This window comes from Hyperolius riggenbachi, chromosome 1 (assembly GCF_040937935.1).
Source record: "Hyperolius riggenbachi isolate aHypRig1 chromosome 1, aHypRig1.pri, whole genome shotgun sequence".
Lineage (NCBI taxonomy): Eukaryota > Metazoa > Chordata > Amphibia > Anura > Hyperoliidae > Hyperolius > Hyperolius riggenbachi.
The window spans coordinates 445,527,602-445,547,507 of NC_090646.1; the positions used below are offsets into that span (position 1 = coordinate 445,527,602).

Consider the following 19,906-nt stretch of genomic DNA (forward strand, 5'->3'; position numbering starts at 1 on the left):
CATTACTGGAGTTTTTTTGGAGACATTATCACTCCTGATTAACCCACTCACCAGATGAAAAAACAAAACAGGAAGCAAGCTGTAATAATAATAATATTCATTCCAACATTTGTATAGTGCTCTTCTCCTGTCTGACTCCTGCTTGAGAGCTGCAGCCAAGGGCATGCTCAGTAGGCAGTAGCAGTGTTAGGGAGTCTTGCCCAAGGACCATTTAATTCATAGGTACTGGCTTACTGACTAAGTGCTGACATTTAAAACACTATGCTAAACACTAAACACTAAACCAGTACTAATACTGGTTCATCTTTCTTGAGATTAGCCTCATGGATGTCATATTGTTTTGATGAAAGCCACTAAAATGCATTCTTGGTTGCAATAAACCAAAAATTCACAAATTGCATTACCTAAGCTTCATAAATCATAATCATAAATAATAATAATAAATCAGTCAATGCCTGAAATTTTGGGATTTCACTTTTGAAACAAACCAGCACCAAACCAGGAAGACTATCATCACATTCAATTATTGTTTACCTATGTTGATGTCATTTGCAAGTAGTAAAAATTTGACATATCTGATGGGTTTTTGACTAGTCCTTTTTTAAAAGATTCTTTATTTTTAGAACAATTTTTAAAGAGTAACAAGAGATAATAGCTGTTCACAGTATCTTTCAATATACTGTACATTACAAATGTCTCTCATAACAAGGAGAGAACAAATGCAGTTTACACGGCCGACCAGTGCCGTGGAGAAACGTCCGTACCTGTAAGAAATTCTGGTTATAGGGAATGAAAAGCAGCGCCTCAAGAGCACCAAGCTTAATAATATATCCACAGCCGGAGCCATAGAAGAACTTATTTAGTATCTACATGAGTAGAGATTATATGCTTGGATTATAAGAGTAATGAAGCTAAACCTTCATGCTAATAACCAGAGTGAATATCATGGAAATGGTGATAGTAAGGGGGGACCCAGGCCCCAGGGGGATCATTTCCCTGAGTCACATCCCAACAAAATTGCTTTAGTGCAATCTGGATCAATAGAGACAATGTCCAATCTGGGGTGAACCTAAGGCACCACTAGTACCCTAGATACTTTATTCAGATACCTTACCCACAGAGGGTATAAGAGAGAGAAGAAAGAAAAGAACAGTATGGTAAAACAGGAAAAGATTGAGAAACCAGGGAATAGCGTCCAGAGAAATAGACACAGAGGCTGCAAATGCATAGAGAGAACAAACGCCCTCTCCATGGAGCTATTTGCTGTATCTTCACAACACTCACATCAGGGAGGAAGACTAGTCCAACTTATTATGGGTAAGTCTCAGTATTTACTTTTTTCTTTACAAAAACACTCCCTGGAAAGGACCTATACAAAGATCCTGACAAGCATCCCTTCTCGCTTACACGTTACTTTGGCACTTGGACGGAGCAACTGCCATTCAATAATTACCTGCCATTCAATAAGTAACTGCCATTCAATAAGTAACTAAGTTAGTTTAAAGAGAAACTCCAACCAAGAATTGAACTTTATCCCAATCAGTAGCTGATACCCCCTTTTACATGAGAAATATATTGCTTTTCACAAACAGACCATCAGGGGGCGCTGTATGACTGATTTTGTGCTGAAACCCCTCCCACAAGAAGCTCTTGGACCTTGGTACTTTTGGCAGTTTGTTACAATGTAACAAGGTTCACAGACAGGAATTAGCTGTTTACAGCTGTCTCTAACAGCCAAAACAGCTAGCAGCAGCTACATAACCTGCCCACAGTAAAAATGTCACCATGTAATAAATGTCAGAATGTAAATCGGGGAGAGGAAAGATTTTACAATGAGCAAACACTGACTAAATCATTTATACATAATTATGGTAAAAAATGAAGCACTTTTTTTATTGCATTATTTTCACTGGAGTTCCTCTTTAAACTAAAGAAAACCATGAGAATCCTCAATGAGGAGATGGAACCACTCCAAGATCTGTCACCATTACAAAAAGTGACTTCGACATAGGAGAACCATCATTTCCAGGACACTTTACTCTGGGACAAATTCACATCTTATAGATATGTATTTTTTATTATTATTATTATTATTTAGTATTTATATAGCACCAACATCTTCCGCAGCGCTGTACAGAGTATATCGTCGTGTCACTAACTGTCCCTCAGAGGAGCTCACAATCTAATTCCCTACCATAATCCTATATCTGTGTATGTATTGTATAGTGTATGTTGCAGTCTAGGGCCAATTTAGGAGGGAGCCAATTAACCTATCCCTATGTTTTTGGTATGTGGGAGGAAACCGGAGTATATAGCCTGAACTAGGAGTATATAATGAACAGAACCTCCAGCCAGGCAATAGGAATACGCTCCCCCGTACGGACTCTCCCGCTTGGTAAGGCTCCTCTCCTCCACTACTCAGCTCTCACTCCTTCACTCAACCGCCGCAGCGGTCCACCGCTTAGCGGTTTCTCTCTTTTCCTCCTCACTACTCTTCTTGTCTATCTCTGCTTGTTCTGGCCATTGACCAGTCTCAATTCACTTTTCATTGCGCTTGTTCCTTCATTGGATCTTCTCCTTTCACACTCTGGCCTATTTCCTTTTTGGGACATTGATTGGTATATATTTATACACATTGTTTAGCTTTGATGCACTATATGCTTTCTATTTACCTGAATAGTGGTTTATGTATACCTTATATGATATGATGTCACATGTCATGCTTATATTTATTATTCCTATTGCCTGGCTGGAGGTTCTGTTCATTATATACTCCTAGTTCAGGCTATAATATATTATATTCAGCGTGCCACCCCTTATTTGGCTTTTAGTGTTTTAACTGTTTTTCTGCATGTTTGATATGGAAATAAAGATATATTATTTGATAAAAATATTTTTTGAGTGGTGTGGTTTGTGCAGGTTCTCCTTCCCTAGTTGTATATGTGGTGCAGTAGGTTGAGAAACAGTGGTAGCTATGGGACATCAATTCTTCAAAAATGGCACAAAGGGCCTTATGTACTACTAGATCGTATATTGTGAATCTAAACAACCACCTTAGATCCAGCCACCAACTTACATTTTACTATACTGCTTATAATAATGGGCTACTCAATAGGACACCTGGGGAGATAGTTTTGGACAGTTTGTATCTGTTCTTATTTCATTTCAGGCCTACTAAGCCAGCCTGTGAGATCAGAGCTGTCTGGAATTTAGCCCAGGTGCCTAAGTCAACCCAGAACTCTCACACACAGAGCCCTCATCCTGGGGCAGGTGGCCGTAGCTGACACTAGCAGCTATGCTGGGACTGAATGTTGTACTATTTGTTAGTTGGACTGTACATGTTTACTTTTCTGAGACTGGCAGACAGAGTTGGTCCCCGTCCTGCTAAAAATGATAAAATTATTTGCTGTGGAGCTTGATGAGGGACTGGCATTTGTTCTCTTCTGTAAAGCTGAAATTGAGCTTTTTTTACATTACTATCTTAATATATCTCAGTGTGCTACCACCACAGAGACATTAGTGAAACCAGAGGTCTTGCCACAACTTATAATAAGAGAACATATTACTAACAATGCACTGCAGAGTAAACAGCGTTGCCAACTCAACCCTTTAATTACTGACACATCTAAGTTATACAGGTTCTGGGGCTATTTGCACATAATCAGTGCCTTAACTGCATCTACCTAGCCACAAAACCTGTATAATTCATATGTGTCAGTAATTAAAGGGATGAGTTGGCAACATTGAGAGTAAAGTGTGAATAGGAGGCCCAGCACAATTTTGTCTGTTTTATGCTAGGTACACACCATACAATTTTGTGTTAGATAGATGGTTCGATAGATAATTTCCGTCATGTCCTATATTATTTTCAATCGTTTTTCTGGTAGATTTCTCATAGAAGTGAATGGAAATCGATAGGAAAAGATAAGAGAATCGAGCAGAAAATCAAATCGCAAATCAATCGAACAGAAAATCGACCGAAAAAACGCATCGTGTGTACCTAGCATTATATAACTGTTTTGGCTTATATTAGTGGAACTGAAAGTTTAAAGACAGTGTGTAAGTGTTATGGCCCATACTCACGAGGGACTTTTGTCGCCTCAACACGCGGCGCGCGCGTGTTGCGGCGACAGGTCGCCCGTGAGTATGGGCCGTCGCACGCGCGCGCACCCCGAACTGTCGCCCGTCGCTCATGTCGCCATGCGATTGAAAGTTTCAATCGCATGGCGACAGTCGCCGCCGCACCTCCCCCGCAACTGTCGCTAGTCCGCGTGAGTACGCGGACTAGCGACAGCAACCTCCATTGTGGTAAGTGGAGCTTCCGGCGGGGGGAGGAGGAACGTCGGCGACAGCTTCCGTCTCGCCGCTGGTCCCTCTTCCGCGTGTGTACGCGGAGGGACCTGGCGAGGAGCTGTCGCCCACACGCTCACGTGTGCTGGCGACAGGCCACTTCTGCAGCCCGTGAGTACGGGCCATAATGTCTACTACCAGGCTCGGACTGGGCCACCAGGAACACGGAAATGTTCCCAGTAGGTATAGCCCCTTTAACTTTAAATGGGCCCTCCCAGGCGCTGCACCGAGCAGCAGGAGAGGAGTGGGTAGCAGCGCAGGAAAGGGGGGTTTGGGCACACAGTGGCGGGGAGAGGGCCCAACTCCCTCCTCCCTCACCTTGGGTCCTCCTTTCTGCACTCTCCCCTTCAGAATTTCACACAATGGCAATGGAGGGGCAGGGAACTACTTACTTCTCCTGCATTCCAGGCGCCGGGGATCTGCGTCACTGTGTGTCACTTGTCTTCCATCTCCAATGCCTCTCACTGTACTTCCTGATTAGCGCAAGTACAGTGAGCGGCATTGGAGACGGAAGATACGTGACACGCAGCAGAACACCAGCGGCAGAACACCGGCGTCTGGATCCAAGATTAGGTGAGTCGTTCCCCGCCCGCTGCCACCAGCCCACCACTGCACTAAAAACTGGAGGAGGGAGCGCAGAAGGAAGGGGGAGGGGGGCAGGTGAGGGAGGGGGGAGTTGGTCCCCCTCTCCAGCGCTGTATGCCGGGAAGCTCCCCTTTCCAGGCTATTGGGGACACCTATAGCTAACTATGGGGACACCTAAAGCTAACTACCTATACTGGGACACCGATAGCCAACTACCTATACTGGGGACACCTATAACTACCTTTACTGGGACACTGATAGCCAACTAACTATGCTGTGGACACCTATAACTTGCTACCTATACTGGAGACACCTATAGATAACTACCTATACACATATACTGGGGACACCTATAACTACCTATACTGGGGACACCTATAGCTCACTACCTGTTCTTGGGACCCCTATAACTTGCTACCTAAACTGGGGGTGCCTATAGCTAACTACCTATAATGGGGACACCTATAACTTGTTACCTATACCAGGAGCACCTATATCTAACTACCTATACTGTGGACACCTATAGCTGTCTACCTATATTGGGGGCAACAATACTCAGGCTCTAGGCCGTTCATATAACACTTGTCTCAGGCCCTGCATGCTCTAAGGCCGCCCAGCATTGCAGGCTGAAGCACCCAGCAATGCACCCGGCCCTGGCTGCCTAATACTGATATATATGGGCACGTGGCTACTTATGGTGGCTGGATGGTGTAATGGTTAAGGGCTCTGCCTCTGACACAGGAGTCCAGGGTTCGACTCTTGGCTCTGCCTGTTCAGTAAGCCAGCATCTATTCAGTAGGAGACCTAGGGCAAGTCTCCTTAACACTGCTACCGCCTATAGAGCGCGCCTTAGTGGCTGCAGCTCTGGCGCTTTGAGTCCGCCAGGAGAAAAGCGCAATATAAATGTTATTTGTCTTGTCTAATTCTATTTTCTGGGGAACATGGCTACTTAATTTATGTATACAGGGCCCATTTGGTTACTAAATTATTTTATTTCTACGCACCTGGCTATTTTTTTTTTGTTTATTGTAAGGCACCTGGCTACTTAATTATTTTATCTGGAGGTGTGTGACTACTTCATATTTTTATCTAGTGGCATTTGACTACTTGATGAATTATCATGAGGCATGTTACCACTTGATTATTTTATCTAAAGTTTATCTTGTCAGACCCACTCTTTGTGAATAACATTGCTACTTATTTTGTGTATTTTTGGGTCTGCCCATGACCTATCATGGCCACACCCATGTTCCAGTGCATGGCCACTCCCATTTTTTGTGCACGCCGCATGTAGCCATATCCCTGTTATAGACTGAGCCCACAATCTATTCCCTACCATAGTCTAATGTCCTACCAAATTAATTCTAAAGCACTGACATCTGCGCAAAAGTACATGCGTATGTGAGCCCAAATTTTGGAGGGGGGGGGGGGGGGGCAGTGGGCCCCAGGCTGAAACCTTCCTGGTGGGCCCTTAGTGTCCCGGTCCGACCCTGTCTACTACTGCTTATTATCCCAATGCTATATTCAGAGTTTATTTCTAAATATGTACAAGAAAGCAAGGACAATGTTGAGGCTTTTAAAGGACATCTAAAGCCACATGGATATGGGAGGTTGTCATATTTATTTTCTTTTTAGCAATTCCAGTTGCCTGGCTGTCCTGCTGATCCTCTGCCTCTAATACTTTTAGACATAGACCTTGAACAAGCATGCAGGTCAGATGCTTCTGACATTATTGTCAAGATTAGCTGCATTCTTGTTTCCGGTGTTATTCAGACACTACTGCAGCCAAATAGATCAGCAGGGATGACAGGCAACTGGAATTGTTTAAAAGGAAATAAATATGGCAGCCTCCATATTCTTCTCACTTCAGTTGTCCTTTAAATTCATAATGAAAGCATTTATTTAAATGTTTCATAATAATATAACATATGTTACACAGCAAATGACACATTACTACTAGGAATGTTTATCATGATCCTTACAGCCCTATTTAGCATGAATACTGTACACACTTCAAAGAGGTGCCATTTATGGTTCCATGGATCATAAACTGGAAACTCATGCATAACTACAAACTTGAAGCAACAATAAAGTACTAATTGTTGTGTTTTGTTTCGTTTTTTCAGTTAAGTTAGAATGCAAAGAACAAATTTTTTTTTTTGAATGCTAGTAAAAGTTATTAATTCTTTTTTTTTTTTTTTTGTATTTATGCATAAGAGCCGCATAACTTGTGTCACCTTGAAGGACCCTAGAATGTGAAAGAGGAGGATATTCAGCATTGGCGTAACAGTAATACAGCCACTTACTTGCAAGCAGCACTTTGACCTGAACAGATAGTTTATTTTTCAGCCCAACCAGTAACAGATTTTTGAGCAAAGGTTTCCTTTTATACAGCTGCACAATTATGCTGTCCTCATAAAGAAAGGACAATAAAGCTGTAACTCCACACTAAAAAAGCCTGACGTTAATTTCTCATAACCTTGGAATAGCAACCGTAATGTCATATGTGCCTTGCCACAGCTATCTATAAAGAAGAGGTGGGCTGAAGCCTACCTGCACTATCCAACATTCAACAATATTCAATATTCAACAATATTCAACAACATTTATTTATTTCTTTGGCTAGTTCTAAAGGGACATTTCAAGTAGCCCAACCAAAGGAATGAAACTAAGCATTAGAGTTACATAGTTAGCATAGTACAACATCAGCCTGCTCCCTCACATATCCCTGTTGATCCAGAGGAAGACGAAAAACCCTTACAAGGCATGGTCCAATAAACCCCAAAAAGGGAAAAAATTCCTTACCGACTCCAGATGGCAATCAGATAAAATCCCTGGATCAACATCACTGGGCATTACCTAGTAATTGTAGCCATGGATGTCTTTCAACGCAAGGAAAGCATCTAAGCCCCCTTCAAATGCAGGTATAGAATTTGTCATAACTACTTCCTGTGGCAATGCATTCCACATCTTAATCACTCTTACTGTAAAGAACCCTTTCCTAAATAAATGGCTAAAACGTTTTTCCTCTATGCGCAGATCATGTCCTCTAGTCCGTTGAGAAGGCCTAGGGACCAAAAGCTCATCCACCAAGCTTTTATATTGCCCTCTGATGTATTTATACATGTTAATTAGATCCTCTCTAAGGCGTCTTTTCTCTAGACTAAATAAACCAAGTTTATCTAACCTTTCTTGGTAAGCGAGATCTTCCATCCCTCGTGTGAATTTTGTTGCTCGTCTTTGCACCTGCTCTAAAACTGCAATATCTTTCCTGTAATGTGGTGACCAGAAGTGAATTCCATATTCCAGATGTGGCCTTACTAGAGAGTTAAACAGGGGCAATATTATGGTAGCATCTCAAGTTTTTATTTCCCTTTTAATGCATCCCAAAATTAGCTTTAGCTGCAGCGGCTTGGCATTGAATACGATTATTTAACTTGTTGTCGATGAGTACTCCTAAGTCATTCTCCAAGTTTGATGTCCCCAACTGTACCCCATTTATTTTGTATGGTGCTAGACCATTGGTACGACCAAGATGCATGACTTTACATTTTTCAACATTGAATTTCATCTGCCATTTATGTACCCATATAGCCATCCTATCCAGATCCTGTTGCAATATGTCACTATCTTCCTGAGAGTTGATGATTTTGCACAATTTTGTATCATCTGCAAAAATGTCAACATTGCTTTCTACTGCATCTACTAGGTCATAAATACATAAATTGAAGAGCACTGGACCCAGTACAGACTCCTGTGGGACCCCACTGCTAACACAACTCTTTAGTTGCCAACCTCTACAAATCACAACCTACCTCATCAACACTAACTGGTCTCCTGAACTCTGGATACTTGAACTGTTTTTTAGAAGCAGTCTCCTAAACTCCACTGTACAGCTAGATCTTTTACATAGTTCCTTATGGTTACGCCACTCTCAGTTATCTGAAAATCTAGCTGTAATTTCTTCAAACAAATCTTTAATTGACATTCTCTAATTTCCTTGTCATCAGCTACTCTCTTGCCAGCACAGAGTTCTACTACAGACTCCTGTAGAATTACCAAGTGACTTAATTTCCCCCTAGTTCCACACCAGCCCACTTCTGTATTAAATGTTCTTTTATTGCTCAGCTGCTTCTAACTCCTCTACATTTATGGAGACTTTGGGTGTGTTGTGGGTGGGTTTCTTGGACTCTGTCCTAGTAACCTGTCCAATTCCCTAACACTGTACTTCTTTAGGGATATAGGTAGTTCCTTCAGTCCTGAACTATATCACACTCCTATTGGTTTTGCCACCAATTTTCTGTGTAGGACTTATCTTCCAATACAAAGAAAAATGATTGCTAGTGAGTGACTTTTCAGTCAGCAATCTACTGGTACCATGTGGCACTGCTGGCTTAATTATCCCAAACAATCACACATGAAACATCTGATGTTAGTACAGGCCTTAATCACAGTCTGAGCAACTTTCCCACCATATCATCAGCGACTTGTGGAGTGTACCACACACATGGAAAACGCCCTCAGCTGACATTCATCCTTTAGTTTGGGCAGCACCTTAAGCCTTAAGAGATATTAAAATTTATGTTGCTAAAAATGCTTAGATGTGATTGTTTTGCATGATAGTCTCTATAGGTCTCCCTTATCCGTTGCAGTGGACTGTAGGGGCCTGAGCACACTTGTGCACTTCTGTGCATTTCTCAGTAACATCAATGTTACAGATTGATACGCATTGCTGAAAAATGCACAGAAGTACATAAGTATGCTCAGGCCTTTACTACTCTCAGAGAAATAAGTTCATTTTTTCAGCCAGTTACTATTGCGTAATCTTGCTTATCGCCCACTTTCCTCACCATTGTACATTACATTTAGCTCAGCACAGATGATGAGCATGAACCTCTGTTAGGAGATGAATGTGACTACGATATTCAATATATGGATTGTGCTTTGCATGTCTATATTTGCAAGTCCTTTACTGCAGTTCCATTCTTGGTTGTTGCAAATATACCCCAGAGTACAGTGGGCTAGTGAAATTTAGTCACGTTGTCACTAGCTAGGATTGCTATGACTCTTTGGACTAGCTTGTTTAACATAGTCTCACCTTATAGAAAGGTTGTATAGCAGGCCAAATAGCATCAGGTAGCCATATCTGCCCCCAGTAATGGGTAAAAAGAGGTGCCCCCACTTACTAGGTAGTCAGACGTGCCCACAGTATTACGTAGTCAGAGTTGATCCCGAGTATTAGGGCACCAGAAGTACCCCCCAGTATTAGTGATCCATAGGTGTAACCAGTATTAGGCAGCCAGACGTGCCCCCCAGGCCTGGATTTCTGGAAAGGCCACAAAGGCCTGGGCATTGGGCTGCTGCTGCCCAACGGGCCACCTGGACATGAAAGAGGGGATGCGTAGCATGAAAGAGGAGGATGAACATGGGGAGCGACACATGAAACAGGGAAATGATGCTAAAGGGACCTTTTTATGGAAAAAAAATGGGCTGCTGTACATAGATGATACACATGGAAGGAGGGGCTGCACACGGAATGGGATGAGCACTGTGGCACAAGAAAGGGGAGCCACAACATACTTGGCCTAGGGGCACAACATGTATGAATCCGCCCTGGGGGGCACCCAGGTGTAGGTAGAGTCACCCCCCGTGGCGGGTGCAGCAGAGTCTGCAGAGAGGTGACCCACCTATCCAGGTTCAACCAACATGATTTTCTTTTATCCTTCTCCAGCCTGTTTGGTTTTAGTGGCATCTCTCATCATGTAACCTGCTGGCTGGACACATGATGAGAGACGCTGCTGGAGCCATGGAGACAGGGATGCTAGGGGAGGATGAAGGAAGTTGGCATTGTTGGAGCCTGAAGAGATGAGTTATCTCTCTGCAGACTCTGCCCACTCATCACTTTGCAGTTCAGGGGGTCTGCTGCAGGTCTTCATGAGGTCTATGGTGAACCCCCTAATTCCTGGATGGTCCCAGAGGCAGCTTGAAGGGCCTGGTTGCTCTTCCACACCTTACAATAGCATTTTATCCATGCAGACAGCTCCCATGCTTGTATATGTGTACATTGTTCTTCAGCATACACAATGGCAGCCGTTAGTAAACTGAAAGGACAACTGAATTGAGAAGGATATGGAAGTTGCCATATTTATCTCCTTTTAAACAATGAAAATTGTCTGGCATCTTGTTGATCCTCTCCCTCTAATGCCTTTAAGGTGGCCATACACTGGTCGATTTGCCATCAGATTCGACCAACAGACAGATCCCTATCTGATCGAATCTGATCAGAGAGGGATCGTATGGCTACCTTTACTGCAAACAGATTGTGAACCGATTTCAGCCTGAAACCGATCACAATCTGTTGTGGTGGTGGTGCTGCTGCCGCCGCTCCCCCCCCTCCCCCGCCGCATACATTACCTGCTCCGCCAGCGCGACTCCCGGGTCTCTCTCCGCTCTTCTTCTCCGCTCTGGTCTCCGGCTCCAGCATAACTTCACTTCTTCCTGCCCGGCAGGAAGTTTAAACAGTAGAGTGCCCTCTACTGTTTAAACTTCCTGCCGGGCAGGAATAAGTGAAGGCATGCCGGAGACCAGAGCGGAGAAGAGCGGAGACGAGCGGGGGCAGTCGCGCCGGCGGAGCAGGTAATGTATGCGGGCTCTATTGCGTCGGTCGTCGGGCACTCGAACGCCGCTAGCGATGCGCTCTTTACCCGCGGGCGATCGACGGTAATTTTCCGCACGGCGTGAACGACGGGATCGGACGAAATAAATCGAAATTCGGCGTGTAGCGCAAACGATTGGCAGCAGATTCGATCCCAGTGATCGAATCTGCTGTCGAAACGGCGGTAAATCGGGCCAGTGTATGGCCAGCTTTAGTCATAGACCCTGAACAAGCGTATGCAGATCAGATGTTTGATTGCATTTGCCACAGGCTTGTTTCATGTGTGATTCAAATACTATGGATGCATGAAAGATCCGCAGGACTGCCAGGCAGCTAGTATTGTTTCAGAGGAAATAAATATGGCAGCCTGTATATTCTTCCCACTTCATGTGTCCTTCAAGGGATCAATACATAGGCATACTAATTTTTATTACAACTCTGGTTATGACCCCTGACTGTCTTCCTGGATCACGTGTGTTTAGGTCTAATGTTTTTTGATCTAGAAACATTAGGAGCCAAACCAATACATCCTTGGAAGCATCGTACGAAAAATCCAAGCAAACCTATAGCTAGAGACAGGGGCGTTTCTAGGGTCCTTGGAGATCGGGGGCACCTGTGGGCACCAGGCGGGGCGGTATATAAATGGGCGTGGCCATGAGGTGAGTGGGCATGGTCATGGGTTGGGCCAAATGTACATGAACTTAGCAGCGGTGTAAGCTGCAGATAACGGGCCTGCCCATCGAAATATTGGATGGAGCCCCCTGTCCTTTATTTAGATAATTTACAATCAGTATAGGCATAGATCAAAGATGTATACGCACATACAATTTTGATTGGTCAATCACTGACCCCCAATTTTACCACCCCCGTGCAGTAAGTGGGCCAACAGACAAGGAATTTTATGAACAGAGCTAAAATTGGCTAATCAAAATTGTATGTGTGTACCAGGCTTTACAGCTAATACTGTACATACTGAAAGTAGCAGGGATCAGCATACAATAAAGCTGGTTTACAATCAGTAAAGGCACAGAGTAACACCTTACACTGTACACACTGGAGGTAAATCAGCACACAGTGCAGGCACTAGAGAACAGCATATACTGTACATACTGTAGGCAGCAGCGATCTCAGATCAGCACACTGCAGCTAGTTTACTATCAGTCCAGGTACAGAGTAACACCTTACACTGTACACACTGGAGGTAAATCAGCACACAGTGCAGGCACTAGAGAACAGCGTATACTGTACATACTGTAGGCAGCAGAATTCAGCACACTGCAGCTAGCGTGCCAAAAATATGAGGATCACGTTGTGCGGCGTGCTTATCGCGCCGCACCGAAAAATGGGTGGGTCATGGACCAGAATATAGGTGTGATAACTGGTAACGGGTGGAGACAAATTTACATGAACCTAGCAATGGTGGGACATTAGATTATGACAGTGGTGGCGAACCTTTTGGAGGCCGAGTGCCCAAACTGCAACCCAAAAGTCACTTATCTATCGCAAAGTGGCAACAGCAATTTAAACTAAATACTGTACAAACGTTTTAACTCATACATGAACATTATGGAAAATCCAAGTTGAAAATAAGCTGTGAAGATAAACAATTTCATCCATCCTACTCTTGAAAAATATTCATTTTTATTAGAACCTCCCAGTTTTATTTTCTGTTTTGAAAATCTAAAAAAGTAGGTTTAATGCTATTGTCTCATATGATAAGGATTCAGCTTTTCCCATAGTCTCGCAGTTAGCAATCATGTGACCCCCAACAAGACAAATTCAGCAATCATGAGGCCCCCAACAAATCATGAGGCCCCCAACAAGACAAATTCAGCAATCATGAGGCCCCCAACAAATCATGAGGCCCCCAACAAGACAAATTCAGCAATCATGAGGCCTCCAACAAATCTTGAGGCCCCCAACAAGACAAATTCAGCAATCATGAGGCCTCCAACAAGACAAATTCAGCAATCATGAGGCCCCCAACAAATCATGAGGCCACCAACAAGACAAATTCAGCAATCTTGAGGCCCCCAACAAATCATAAGGCTCCCAACAAGACAAATTCAGCAGTCATGAGGCACATAAATAGACAGCATTTCACATAAATAGGCAGAATGCCCCCTTAATGGTAGCCCCCCAAGTTAGGTAGTGAGTGACAGGGACCCCCAGGTTTGCTAGTGAGTGACAGGCGCCTCCAGTTAGGTAGTGAGTGACAGGGACCCCGATAGTGAGTGACAGGGAGCCCCTTTAGGTAGTGAGTGAGTGACAGGGAGCCCCTATAGGTAGTGAGTGAGTGCCAGGGAGCCCCTTTAGGTAGTGAGTGAGTGACAGGGAGCCCCTTTAGGTAGTGAGTGAGTGACAGGGAGCCCCATTAGGTAGTGAGTGAGTGACAGGGAGCCCCTTTAGGTAGTGAGTGAGTGACAGGGAGCCCCTTTAGGTAGTGAGTGCCAGGGAGCCCCTTTAGGCAGTGAGTGAGTGACAGGGAGCCCCTTTAGGTAGTGAGTGCCCCTTTAGGCAGTGAGTGAGTGACAGGGAGCCCCTTTAGGCAGTGAGTGACAGGGAGCCCCTTCAGGCAGTGAGTGAGTGACAGGGAGTCCCTTTAGGAAGTGAGTGCCAGGGAGCCCCTTCAGGCAGTGAGTGAGTGACAGGGAGTCCCTTTAGGCAGTGAGTGACAGGGAGCCCCTTCAGGCAGTGAGTGAGTGACAGGGAGTCCCTTTAGGAAGTGAGTAAGTGCCAGGGAGCCCCTTTAGGCAGTGAGTGAGTGACAGGGAGCCCCTTTAGGTAGTGAGTGAGTGACAGGGAGCCCCTTTAGGAAGTGAGCGATTGACAGGGAGGCCCTTTAGGTAGTGAGTGAGTGACAGGGAGCCCCTTTAGGAAGTGAGTGAGTGCCAGGGAGCCCCTTTAGGCAGTGAGTGAGTGACAGGGAGCCACTTTAGGTAGTGAGTGAGTGACAGGGAGCCCCTTTAGGTAGTGAGTGCCAGGGAGCCCCTTCAGGCAGTGAGTGAGTGACAGGGAGTCCCTTTAGGCAGTGAGTGACAGGGAGCCCCTTCAGGCAGTGAGCAAGTGACAGGGAGTCCCTTTAGGAAGTGAGTGAGTGACAGGGAGCCTCTTTAGGAAGTGAGCGAGTGACAGGGAGGCCCTTTAGGTAGTGAGTGAGTGCCAGGGAGCCCCTTTAGGAAGTGAGTGAGTGCCAGGGAGCCCCTTTAGGAAGTGAGTGAGTGCCAGGGAGCCCCTTTAGGGAGTGAGTGAGTGCCAGGGAGCCCCTTTAGGGAGTGAGTGAGTGACAGGGAGCCCCTTTAGGCAGTGAGTGAGTGACAGGGAGCCCCTTTAGGTAGTGAGTGAGTGACAGGGAGCCCCTTTAGGTAGTGAGTGCCAGGGAGCCCCTTCAGGCAGTGAGTGAGTGACAGGGAGTCCCTTTAGGAAGTGAGTGAGTGACAGGGAGGCCCTTTAGGTAGTGAGTGAGTGACAGGGAGCCCCTTTAGGAAGTGAGTGAGTGCCAGGGAGCCCCTTTAGGAAGTGAGTGAGTGCCAGGGAGCCCCTTTAGGCAGTGAGTGAGTGACAGGGAGCCCCTTTAGGTAGTGAGTGAGTGCCAGGGAGCCCCTTTAGGCAGTGAGTGAGTGACAGGGAGTCCCTTTAGGTAGTGATTGAGTGACAGGGAGGCCCCCCCCTCTAGCCGCCGCCGCTCCCCCCTCACCTGGCAGTGTATTCAGACCTCAGGATCAGCGGCAACCCGACCAGTACGAGCGGGCGCCGGACGCACCCGCTCGATATGCGGAAGTGATGTCACTTCCGCATATCAGTGCGGGCGCTGGGTCCTAGCGCCCGCACGATTGGTCGCCGGCTCGCCGCCTGATCCTGAGGTCTGAGTGACGCGGCGGCGGCTGGAGGGAGCCGCTGACAGAGGGGGTGGCGGCGCAAAGAGATCCGTGGCACCCCAGGACAGATTGGGGGCACGTGCCCCCCCAAAATAGGGCTTGCGACGCCCCTGGCTAGAGACACACACCTCAGACCTCAGGTATTGCCTGAACTCATCATTTCTGATGTTTTGCATGAAAATATAGACTGTGTACAGGTCTCCTCCAGCAATGGCGGCCTCCTGCTTCTGTGATTGGCTAAGCCAGAAACCCCTTGCCAAACACTGTTGTCTCTGCAGTGGGGCTCCTCTTGTTAGAAAACTGTTGCCCAGAATGATCACAGGCGACAATAGTCCAAGGTATATAAAAAAAACTTTAGGGGATTTCCATTTTCATTATATCATTGGAAAAATATAAAATTGTGTGCTGTATTATTATTATTTTTTTTGCAATTGAATTCTGTTAAATCTTCACATTTCATTCTGCAGTCAAAGAATTTACGGAACTGACCATATGTTCAAATTACTCATTTTTACAACCTTGACAATAGTACTATGTGAACTCTGTTTGGGGTACTGTTGCCATAATTCTGTGTAGAAATTCCCACCTTACTGCACAAGGGCACTAGCTTTTGTTACTTAACACCTGACCTGATCCACTGAATGGCAGCAAACATTGACACTCTTAAACACGGTGGAATGGCTGTAATTTATATGCACATAAAAACAAAATAATCACGCTAAAGCAATGTTTGCTCTGAATCCCTGAAATGTATAGATCTAAACTGAAACCATTGTACTTGTCTCAACAATAGTGGAATTTCCCTTTAAAGTGGACCTTTTAAATGAACTCCTGCACAGGACAGAAGGAAAACATAGAGAAATGCACCCTGTATGTATTTAGAGACTTTAGCCTGTCTAATTCCCCCTCATCTGTGTCTTATCACAAGTTGTAATTTGATCTCTCCCTGTGTCAGCTGACTACCATGGCATATAAGCTAATTTGAAAGCACAGGATATTAACAATATGTCTGCTTCCATGAAAGCAGGAAGTAGAAACACTGGAGATTTATTGTAGGATTTGTATCAGCTGTAACAAATATTTTTTTAAAGGATATTATGCTGTTGCGTATCTTTTAGAGCAGAGAGGAAGTTCTGAGTTCAGGCGCTTTATGATACCGCACCTTGCAAATGCCCATAATACCCAATGCTGACAAAATCAGGTCACATAATTCCACGACAGCCTAATGAAAGTTCTCTATTTGAACCATTTAGATATGCGTGTAAAATTTGACTTTTATCTGAATCATGCTCTTTGCAAAATAAAATAGATATAGAGTTGGTTATGCCATACGGTGTATCTATAGGAAAATAAAGTCGTTTCCAATGTACCTCAAATCACAAACATGAGTATTTTCCATTTCTAACAACTTTGTTTTACTTTGGATGGCAGAATTTATATTTTATTCCAGTAATGGTTTCATCTTTCAGAGGGCTGAATATAGTAGTCCTGTTCTTGTGTCCATAATGTGTACAAATACACACCTGTATATACACTGCAGACCCTCCCCCAACACCAAATGGTGATTCACTGACCTGCTGATACCAGCTTATCTGAGCGCAAAGTCCAAGCTGCAAGCAAACAATAACGGCTGTGTACCAGGGACAGAGATATACGCACAACCAAGGGGCCACCTGCGATCAGTGGGGGACTTGTGCACAACACAGTGCAGTATGTCCAGTATCAATTAAGATCAATAAAACATAATATTTAGGTATAACCAGATACAGACAGGCTCCTGAGTTAAAACACAGACTGCAGGCTCACATAACAGGATCATTAGGCACTTGGTGATAGGGATTTATAACTTGCCACATCAGAGCATGCTACTGTGGCACTGTCCTGGGTGGGTCACACCTGCTACCAATAATTCTTGTTGTATCCCCACAGCTCATAACCACATATCCCTCTCACAGGTGATGCCCCTCAGCCCCCTTTTTTTCTGCATCCTTAGAGGTCACTTCAAAGGGCGTTTTCACCTCTCTTTTGTTCCGTGAACAATAAGTAACCCGGTTAGTTAGTTATCAACTCAGAGGAAACAAGAGGCTGGTTGATAATTTATAGCACCTTAACCAATTTAAATGGAAAGTTCATATGAAGAGATTTCTATCTCAGTAGACCCAAAACGGACAGACACCAAGTCAGTTCAGTTTGTGCCTGTTGGCTGAGTGGAACTGAACTACAGTATTTCCTGCTGTATAAGAGGGGATCACACAAGAAGCGATGCTAGGAGGGCAGGCTTGGCATGCAGAGAGGTAAGAGTGGGCATCTCAGGAGGCACTGATTAAGCGCCTTGATGAATATGGGGGATTTCTAACAACCAGGAAGAGATGTTTCTGCCAACTGGGACATTTTTAACGCTGGTAACCACCACCAAACAAATGAGGAGAGGGATTTTCTTGAAATGTGTCTGCCCAGCTGAATGTTGTACCCTGTACAGGCAGTCAAGCAGAACATTACAGTTCAGCCGTCTGTTGCAGTGCTATCGTTATAATCGCAGTCCAAAGTAGCAGTAGAGTGGTTAATCATCAAAGTTAATCATCACAAAAGGTAGAGGCCATTTGGTTTATAAATGCACAAATTATGGAGGGCCTGGATAATTAGTAACCAGCTCAGGCCCCCTGAGCCCCAGCGATTAGGAGGACCCACAGTACCCTGAGGAGATTCAGAACAGGACCCACAGCACCGTAAGGAGACAGAAACACTGGGAAGCAAACTATGGGAAATTACAAGAAACTCACTTAAGCAATAAAAAGAGCAACGCTTTGCTAAGCCAGAGGAGAGATCCCTGAATGAAGAGACCATCATCTCACTTCACCTAAAACAACAATCACTGTTGGAACTGCTACAGCTAAAGAGATATCAAAAAAATATTGAGGTGAAGCCATGTAGACAGCATATATTTTTGCTACAGAGAAACGAAAATGATCTGTTCCATATGGACAAGAGCCATATATCCACTTAACAAGGATCATACCAAGAATCAAATGCCGGACAGAGAAAAGGGGGGTCAGAAGCCAAAAAGAATGATTGTTTTCTTTAAATTCATATCCTCTCTAAGATAGCAAGTAATTGGCTGATATACTGCATGGCTTGTTTTGTGATTGCATTCAATATACAGAGAAACCATATTGTACGTGTGAGTGTTTTTGTGTGCTGTATTTAACTCATATACTGGTAAACCAAAATCGTGGGCAAGTATAGGTTTAGCATTTGAGTTGAATATCTGTGATGTTTTGAAGGGAGCAAAGAATAATGTGAATATAAAAATGTCATATTGGAAAAGAGTGTGTAGGTACGCTGTAATGTGAAAAATATCAAAGAAATTAGGCAGAGCATTATAGAAAGAAAAGTTTACAAGTTTCTTACTGCAACAATCGTTCCACCACCGCCTTCTGATGGGCAGCCTCCTCTGGACTTAGTCTTTCCAAATCCTTAATAATTGGTGGTGTAAAGTCCACCCCATCTTCTGAACTGTCATCTTCAGATACGCGAGGGTCTCCTAGGCCGTTAGGTAGCTGAACACAATGCTCCCCATCTTCCAAGCTGCTCATGTCATCCAGGGGGTCCCTAGGATACTGATAACCATCACTAAGGGCTTTTGTAATTGTCTCTTTAGTAACACCTGACTCCAACAATGCCCTTAACAGCTCCTGCTGTAAGTAACTGAGCTGAGACGCCATCCTGTATGTTACCTGCTATCAGTTCACCATCCTGCGGCTGGAATATGGATCAGCAGGCGGGAGCCCATGCTCTACCCACCTTCTGTCTCCTCCTCCCCCCAAAAAACACTTGCTGTGCAGCCACAACCTGTAAGTGGTCACCCCCTGGGTAGTCTTCAGTGAGACATAGCAGATAAGGGACCCTTGTCTCTCTCTGTTTACACCAGAGCAGAGTAAATCCTCCAAGGTTCATATTTATCCCTGTGCTTCACAAGTTACTGAACTTTGGACCCCCAACTCTGCACAAAGTGCACGTGGGAGAGGGGAGGGAGAGCAAGGGAAGAGCTAAAGAGGAAATGAAGAAACGAGAGCTGGAAGGGAAAAGGGGGAGAGCGACACAGGAGAAATTTAGCAATGTAAACAGCTATGAGAGTAAATATTACAGATTGACTAAGACAACACAACAGGCATGATAGTTTAGACATAGCAGAGGTGGGAGTGCCAAAGGAGGCTGGTACAAGTGTCAAACACATGTCCTGAAAATATGTATTCATATTTATACAAACGGAGGGCTACTAAATGTGTCGATAAGTGTCTACATGTACAGTTGAGTCCCATTTATTCAGAACTAACTAGCAGTCTCAACCAACCACCAGCACAAATGGCAGGCAGTTCCAACGGTGGTGAAGTCCAACTTCTTTGGCTGTTTGTAGGTTACCCCGAGGTTAATATACTTT

General features: G+C 44.5%; 1 protein-coding gene across 1 annotated transcript in view; it reads right to left on the minus strand.

Annotated features, from left to right (window-relative positions):
- HNF1A (HNF1 homeobox A) overlaps positions 1 to 19,431 on the minus strand; it is a 112,059-nt gene extending 92,628 nt beyond the window's left edge. Inside the window, exon 1 of the mRNA XM_068238643.1 lies at positions 18,877 to 19,431. Within this exon, the coding sequence (XP_068094744.1) occupies positions 18,877 to 19,190 (314 nt within the window). The 5' untranslated portion in view covers positions 19,191 to 19,431. The remainder of the gene's footprint in view (positions 1 to 18,876) is intronic.
- Between the last annotated feature and the right edge of the window lie 475 nt (positions 19,432 to 19,906).